Source organism: Rhinolophus ferrumequinum, chromosome 6 (assembly GCF_004115265.2).
Source record: "Rhinolophus ferrumequinum isolate MPI-CBG mRhiFer1 chromosome 6, mRhiFer1_v1.p, whole genome shotgun sequence".
Classification (NCBI taxonomy): Eukaryota; Metazoa; Chordata; class Mammalia; order Chiroptera; family Rhinolophidae; genus Rhinolophus; species Rhinolophus ferrumequinum.
In genome coordinates, this window is record NC_046289.1 from 84,407,166 (window position 1) to 84,414,822 (window position 7,657).

Sequence of the window (7,657 nt, forward strand, 5' to 3'; positions counted from 1 at the left end):
TTCCCGTACAAGTCTTCCTCTGTGAAAGGTCAATCAATCCCTAGCAGTGGGAAAAAGAGCTGCCTTCTTTCTGCAAGGCCTTTGGACTGGAGCGCGCGGGCCTTCCCCGCCTCCAGAAGTAGTAAGTACCCTGAGCGTTTCTCGCGGAGTCGCCCGCGGCCTGGCTCTGATTTCATTCGGGGGGCCCCAAGCTACTTCCCACCAGGCCAGCCCCTCTCCCAGAGCCGCTGCCCCGGCTGCTGAGGCATTCCCTGCCCCCACCTGCCTTCGGGCCTTGAGGACTCCAGCTGTACCCGCTTGTGCCTCTGTTGGGGGTGGCCACAGCCTGGGCTCCGTTCTTCCTGCTCAGAGCATCTCTGTCCTGCTATTCTCGCCTCCCCCGAACCCGGCCCAGTTCCGGGCCCCGCCAGCTGTGAGGGCTGCTTTCCAGCCTCTCCGGCCCACAGCTCCAGGTTCCCAGGCTGGAGCGGGGGTGGGGAGCCGCTTTGGGATGCTAAACATCAAACAAGCCAAGCCTGGGGTTTCAGGCCCCGAAGCCACTAGAGCCGCTCTCCAGGGCTCTCGAGAAAGTCCTCGTGTTTACATGGCGGGGTGGGGGGATGGGGGAAAGAGGAAGGGGGGGATGGTGTGTGCAAAATATCCCCCACTCCCCGCAGCCGTCTGGGCCTAGGGATGGGTGGGGTGCTTAGGCGGGGGCGCTCAGCTTCGCTGGGATCTCGGGGAGAACTGCGCTGCCCCCACACGTGGGGAAGCTTCCGGCTCTTCTGGTACTTCAGCACCAGTGGCGTCCTCAGAGAGGGCTGATTTCTCCCTCAGGGGAGGCCAGAACTGACCCAGTCCAGAGATACTGGAGACATATGGGAGGTCCACTCCAGGAGAAGGCTCTGCAGAGGCTGACTGGGATATTGGGGGGGGGCGGGTATCCCCAGGCTGCGGTCTTTCGCTGCGCCACGAGTGCTCCTATTTCCCTATCAAGATGCTTAGGATTGCGTTCCAGCGCCGCTCCTGCAGCCACAACCATCTCCCGGCCAGGAGCAGGAGCTGGTGGATTCCGCGTGATGGATGGAGAGAAGCGGCCAAGGCCCTGTTTGTCTTGGTCCAATTCGTAGACGGGCTGAATTCACCTTTCCCCCTACCGCTCCCCCCCGAACAAGTAAATAGACTTCAAACTAAGCTGGGTCTAGACGGCGGGGAGAAGAATGAATTTGATAGAAACTCCATCCACTGCAAGGATTGTAAAGCCAAAAGTACCATACAGCCCACTAAAATTGTGACTCTCAGGAACCCGCTCCAGGCTAGGATGGGGCAAGGGGAGTGGTGGCAACCCTCTGGGCCATTTGTCCCATACCGCCCGCCTTGACCCAGCTCAGACTTGTGCTAGGCACAGGGCGTGTTGAGCGGAAGCTCCCAACCCACGCAATTTGGACCTTAGAGTCAAACATTTCCCCGGCCTGAGCTGGGTGTCTTGACCACCTACCTATACACCCTGTCCCGGGACCACTGCTGCCCATTCCAACACAAGTGTTCAAACTTTCTGGATTTTTGCTTTTTTTCCAAAATGTGAGGCCTGCTGATATAGTTCCTCCAACTAGCACACTCTTTAGACCCATCCTCCAAGTCTCTTCTGGATGTTGGAAACTGCATCTCAGAAGCCAGAATTCATGGGAGGAAGCCCGCCCTGGTCCTTAGTCCGAGGGCACCACGGAGAGAAGCACCCCAGAAGTCAACAAAGAGGATTGCTAGTGCCCGACAAGGCCCTGGGCCAGGCGAATCCCCTTACAAATTCCTGGGGGATGAGGGTGGAGGTCAGGAAAAGAGAGGTGGAGACAGAGTGAAATGAAGAGGAAGAAAAGATGGGGAGAGGCAAGAATGGAAAAAGTGGAAATTCTAGGTGAGAAGTGAGTACATGCTAAATACGAATCAATCCCCCACGATCAAACAGGCCTAGAGAAAAGTGCTGGGAGGGGCATCTGTCCGCAGCCCACTTGGCCAAGTTTCCTCCTGGGTTTATCAGGGTGTGTGACTCAGAAGGGCAACAGCCCACCTAGGGATTACCATTTCTCTCCGTCCACAACCATTGCTTCCTCCTCCCCTCCCCAGGGCAACTCTAAGAGATCCCAACAGCCACAGCTGGGCACCAAAGAGACCAGAAAATAAGAGGTAGGAAGAAAGGTCAAAGATGATTTTTTTTTTTCTTTGCGGAGGGAGGAGGTCGGGGAGAGGTGGGGAGTTGGGAACAGGAGAAAGATTCCTTACTACAAAGATTTAGGAGCCCAAAGATGGAAACCGATGGAACAAAGAATGAAAGCCCAGCTCCCAAAGTCCTGCGGGGGGTGTAGGGTGTCATCAGGCCAGCGGCCCCGTCGGACACCTCCCGAGGACAGAGAAGCCGTGAGAAGCCAAGATCCGAGGCCAGCTCTGCGCGGGGACAGCCGTTTTAGAGTAGAAACGAAACCCGGTAACGACTTCCCCACTTTCGAAAACAACCTCCCATCAAATTCTAATTCCAACAAGCCTCGACTGCGGATTAAAAATATAAGATTGATGTTGAAATCTACAGGGGAGATACGTTCAGTAAAAACGATCGCTCATTCAGGGTTATTTAAAATGGATGTCCTGGCGGACTGTTTTACAACGGCAGCTTAGACGTATAAGACCACAGTACATACTTCTGAGGTTTCAAACAACAGAAGCCTGGCTCTGGAAATTCCTCCTTGGGTCTAGCTTTCTTCCTGTCTCCCTTTCCCTCCTGGTGGAAGTTGTTTAGTTTTTCTCCTCTCCATTGCCGAGTTCCAGCACTGCTCAACGTTTGGTTCTCCTAATTTGGAGGCAGAACAAAACTCCCTCTTTCCGTGGGGCAAGGACTCTGGGGTCAGGCTTCCTTAGCTGCTGGTTCAGGATCCTTTGAGCCCCCAAACAATTCCAATCCCATCAGGAGAATGATGAGCTGCCCCCCACACCAACCAAAAAAAAATGCTATTTAAAGAAAGCCAAATCAAAACCAAACAAAAGGTAGGTTTTTAATCAGAAAAGGAATCTTTTTAATTTGTATAATTTATTAGAAGCTTCTTAGGAACTATATTTAAGCCAGATATCTACATAAGTTACAACAGAAAAAGACTGACGCTGCAAATACCAAACTGCCAAATAATATACACAGATTTGTCAGTGCCCATAAAAAATATGATGGGCTGGGGACTGGGACTGGGTTTGGGGTTTTTTTGTTTGTTTTTTTGTTTTTGTTTTTTTTTTTACAACAAAATGTACAGATTACTAAAAACTAGGCGTTTAGTCCAACTTTGACAGCGTGTACAGCTACAAGTTCACATCAAACATAAAACAGTTTTAGCCAGGGCAGTCAGGCTGAGCCTGGGCAGCCGGAGGTTGCTGAGAGGGGGGCTTTTTCTTTGTGTCAGTGACAAGTGGGTTCCGTCGAAGAGTCTTTCCTCTCCCCAGACCCCGTCTCCCCTTCGAAAGAAATCCTAGTATTTACAAGCGAGTCCACTTTACTGGCACAGGGTACCCAGACTGAAGTGTGCGATCTTTAGAGTCCAGAGCCATGGCAGCATACGGCCCTCTCCGAACTGTACCCCGCCCGAGCGTGGGAAACTCATTTAAATCACCTAAACGACATCCCCAAAGTTGTTTTTGTTGTGTCCTCTGTTTAAAGAAAGGCTCCTTTAAAGAATTGGATTCGTTTGGTTGTTTTTATTTTCTTTTTTAAAAAATCCCACAAATTTTAGAAAAGAAAGAAAGACGTCCAGCAGTTTGGCCTTTGTGTTTTTTCCCTCGGTCTAAACCGGACAGGTTCTTAAGAAAAGTCGAAGCGCATGGAGCGGCAGGTGGTTGGAGTGTGTGGCGGGCAGAAGGGGAAGCGATGAGGCAGCGTGCTGGGCTAGGCACGGCCCAGCGTTCTCTCACCAGGTCCGACCATATAGCAAGGTGGAGCAGGACATGGTGCCGTAGTCCGAGCCCGAGGAGTTCAGGTGGGACAGGCTGGAGACCTGGCCCTGCAGCGCCGCAGGGCTGGCGGCGTGGTGTGCCAGGTCCGGCGACTGGCCCGCGCTGCCCGGTTGGTGGCCCGGGTGTGCACCCAGGCCGGGGCCGCCGCTGCCCACTGAAATCGCCGCCGCCGCCGCCTGAGCGGCCTGCGCCTGCTGCTGCGCCTGCTGTTGCGCGTGGCCTTGCAGGCTGGCTGCTCCAGTCGCGGGGGCGCCCGCCTGGCACGGTTTGCCGTCTTTCACCAGGACCGGCACCGCCACGCGGCGCGGCGACTGTTGCTGCGCTTGCTGCTGCTGTGGGCACCCGGCGCCCCCGCCGCCGCCGCCGCTGTCCTGCTGCAGTTGCTGCTGTGCCGCCTTGTCCTTGGCTTGGCGCTTCATCTTGTAGCGGTGGTTCTGGAACCAGATCTTGACCTGCGTGGGGGTCAGGTGGATCATGCTGGCCAGGTGCTCGCGCTCGGGCGCCGACAGGTACTTCTGTTGTTTGAAGCGTCGCTCCAGTTCGTACACCTGCGCCTGGGAGAAGAGCACCCGGCGCTTCCGGCGCGGTGCGCTTGGCAGCGGGGCCATGTTCTTGCTCACGTCCCCCAGCGAGCCCAGGCCGCCCATGCCGCTCATGTTCATGCCGCTCGCCGGGCCCATGAAGCGGGAGACTGCAAGCGACAAACGCACAGCGTCGGCCGGGGCCGGGCCGGGCCAGGCCACCTCTGCCTTCTGCACCATGGCCCGCCAGGCCCGGCCCCGACGGCGCCCTCCTCACCTAGGCCGCCTCCGCCCTGAGAGGCCCAACCGCCGGGATCGCCAGCGCCTGCCCCCGGCCGTGCCGTCGAGGGGTTGCCTGGAGAGCTCCCGCCTCAGCCTCAGCTACCTCCCTCCGCCTCACTGCTCCACCCAAGAAGAACAGTGGAGAAAGAACGCGCCAGTTCCTTCCGCGCCTAACCTCGGCGGGAGTCGCGGGGTTAACGTGCCACCGGCGGCAAACTGGGCCCTGGCCAGGATCTGGGGTCCGATGGTAGACCCCAACTTTGGGAGCTTAGGAGAGGGAGGTGTTTCAAAAGCTGGAGCCCTTAGACAGTTTGCCTCTTGGCCGCTCTCTCCTGTCAGCCCCAGTGCGGGCTCTTGCTCAGTCCATTTAGATCCCCCTGTAGAGCCGCGCGCCCTCCCACCTGCCTAGACTGGAGAGTAGCCGGCCCCAGCACGCCAGCCTCCTGCCCGGTCAGGCCGCGCCTCTTGGCGCCCTGCTTGCCGTAACTCCCTAAGTTAGGGGGGAGCCTCGGTCTGCACTCCGAGATCTCCTGCGCGGAGCAGACCGGCCAATTGGCCGCAACTGGGAGACGCCGAGTACCAGCACTTGCCCGCAGGACCCCAGCGCTACTAAGTGTCTCTTCTTGGACCCCTCAGCCCAGCACCGGGAAGAATCCCCAGCTCCCGCACCCGACTCCCTGGCGCCGCTGCCAGGCTGCCCACCCTGATGCCCAGCGCACAGCCGGCAGGCGCCGCGCCTTCCGGGCGGCTCTCCCCGCGCCTCCCGCGCTCAGCCCGCGGCCCCGCAGTGGGACGGCCTCACTTACTGGCGGGGAAGCGCGGGTCTGGGTTGGCGCCGTACCATCCGGGGCCCGAGGCGGTGTTCCGCATGGTGTCCTGGTAAGGCGGCAGCTCGCTCATGTTGCCCAGGTTGCCGTTGCAGTAGCCCCCCACGGCGGAATGCGAGAGCTGGGGCACCCCCGCCGCCGTCATGTGGTAGGCGGCGGTGACGGCGCCGTGGTGCCCCACGGCGTGCTGCTGCATGGCCGCGGCCGGTGGTGCCGCCTGGCCTTGCCTGTAAGCCGCCAGCGGAGCCCCGAGGCCGCCGCCCTCCATGCCCACTTTCTTGTAGCTTTCCTCCAGGGGACTCAAGATGTCAGACACTGAGAACGGAGTCGTGTGCTTTGGACTCATCGACATGATTCGGCGGCGGCTGGAGGAGGAAGGAAGAGGAGGAAAAAAAAGGGAGAGGGGGAAGGCGAAGTCTCGCTGCTTTTTTTTTTCCTCCCTTTGCCAAATATTCTGGTGTTACCTTAACGCCGATCTTGTTGGATGTACACGTAACCGAGTGGACCGAGTCCGCCTTAATTGGCTTGAGTGGAGGCTCGGGGGCTGCCTCGCGTTTGTTTTAGCCCGGCGCCAGGTTTTAGGCAGCCACCAGAGGCGGGGCATAAGCGCTAAAGCAACAAGACAATAGAAGCCTACATCTTGCCCGAGATAATTAGCTTACATGCTGATGACAAGGTAAACACCTTTAAGTTTCACTTGTCAGGATTTTTAGGTCTCAAAGAGGGAGGGAGGGAGGGAGGGAGAGAGAGAGAGAGAGAGAGAGAGAGAGAAAGAGAGAGAACCCAAAGCATTTCTTTCCCCCTCCCCCGACACCCTCACCCCCATATTGTGGGGTGCGGGCGGCGCTCAGGGGGAGGAGGGGAAGGAGGAGGGAACCGAGGGAGGGGAGGGCAAGAGGTGGGGTGGAGAGTAGCCGAGGAGGAGTGATGATGGTGAGGAAGGAAGGTGAATGCTGCTTTGCAACCAACTTGCAGAGTTACAAAGTGAACCGCTTTCCAGTTCTGTCAGGGTTCCCCGGGCAGAGACAGGTGTTTAGAGGGAGGGGGCCAGGGGACGGGCTGGGGGTTTCACCTGAGCCTGCTGGGGCTGCTCCTCCCTCCCGCCGCGGCCTCCCAGCCCCGCGCCTTCCCACTGTCTCCGGACCACATCGGACTTCGCGGCGCCGAACCCAGTCGCCACCAAATGAGCTCGCGAGTCTGGGGACGAACCCTGGGGCCGCACTGTTGGCTGCGTGTCCGTCAGTCTGTCTGCCTCTTCTGCCGCCGTCAGAGGGACACCTCTGCTCCCCGCCCCCTTTCCCCCTGCCCGAGAGAGAATCCCGGCGGGCGGAGGGGGCGCTGAACAGGGGATCGTCTGCCGCGGAGAGGCTGTCCCAGATCCCTGCGTTCCCCTCCCCCTAGCTCCGGGTCTGCTCGGCGGACCAGGCCCCCCGCCTCGCATCACGCCCCCCTCACCCCTCAGGGAGCTCTCTTTCCCCACCCTCACCCGGGTCAAGGCAAGCACACCACTGGCCGTCGGAGGTGGGAGCCTGGGGAGGGGGGGCGAATTAACGCGAGAGGGCATCACTTAAATTGCCCCACCTCTAACAAACCTGGTGTCCCCGACCCTCGCCCATTGCCTGGAGGCTCGGGGTTCTGGAACTGGAGCTGACTTTCCAAGGACATCACAGCCCCAGCACCCGAGCCCAGGGCCACGCTGATTTCCCCTCTGATGCTTCAGGAAGGGTGCGGGCAGAGAGCGTCGTGAGTGTCCGCCTGCCTGTTGCCTGGCGGAACTTAGCCTGAACCCTGGCGGGCCCAGCTAGCCGGGAGGGGGCGAATCCAGAGGCGCGAGCAGCCCTGCGGGCGGGAGGCTGGGCTGAGGCTTGCCTCCGCCCGGAGCTCAGCCATGCAAAAGTGCACTTGCTTCCCCGGGAATAACCAAATATCTTTGTTTAAAGTGGCGGCGTAAATGGCCAGTCGCTTTGTGGCCACGCTGGATATTAGTAGACGAGGATCATTCTGCTTCAATTGGACGCCTCTCATCCGGCGAGCAAGAAACTGCTTAGGAGGAAGTGGGTTTCC

General features: G+C 58.7%; 1 protein-coding gene across 3 annotated transcripts; it reads right to left on the reverse strand.

Annotated features, from left to right (window-relative positions):
• Positions 1-3,770: 3,770 nt before the first annotated feature.
• Positions 3,771-7,307, reverse strand: NKX2-1 (NK2 homeobox 1). Of its 3 annotated transcripts, XM_033109050.1 has the most exons (4): positions 6,666-6,739; positions 6,058-6,202; positions 5,573-5,958; positions 3,771-4,654 (listed from the first exon to the last, which is right to left on the reverse strand). In XM_033109050.1, the coding sequence occupies exons 2-4, from the start codon at positions 6,195-6,197 to the stop codon at positions 3,918-3,920; spliced, it is 1,263 nt and encodes a 420-aa protein (XP_032964941.1). In that variant the 5' UTR covers positions 6,198-6,202; positions 6,666-6,739; the 3' UTR covers positions 3,771-3,917. The 3 variants fall into 3 exon arrangements, with proteins under 3 accessions (XP_032964941.1, XP_032964943.1, XP_032964942.1); XM_033109052.1 differs by lacking the exons at positions 6,058-6,202; positions 6,666-6,739 and adding an exon at positions 7,186-7,307; XM_033109051.1 differs by lacking the exon at positions 6,058-6,202 and having other exon boundaries at positions 6,666-6,742.
• Positions 7,308-7,657: the final 350 nt, after the last annotated feature.

What these genes read in the sequence shown, in the direction of transcription:
- NKX2-1 (XM_033109050.1), bottom strand. Translation starts at nt 6,197, where the DNA reads ATGCCCCGCCTCTGGTGGCTGCCTAAAACCTGGCGCCGGGCTAAAACA. An exon ending in CCAACAAGATCGGCGTTAAG is followed by an intron (nt 5,959 to 6,057) that starts GTAACACCAGAA and finishes TTCCTCCTCCAG; the next exon opens with CCGCCGCCGAATCATGTCGA. An exon ending in AGACCCGCGCTTCCCCGCCA is followed by an intron (nt 4,655 to 5,572) that starts GTAAGTGAGGCC and finishes TGTCGCTTGCAG; the next exon opens with TCTCCCGCTTCATGGGCCCG.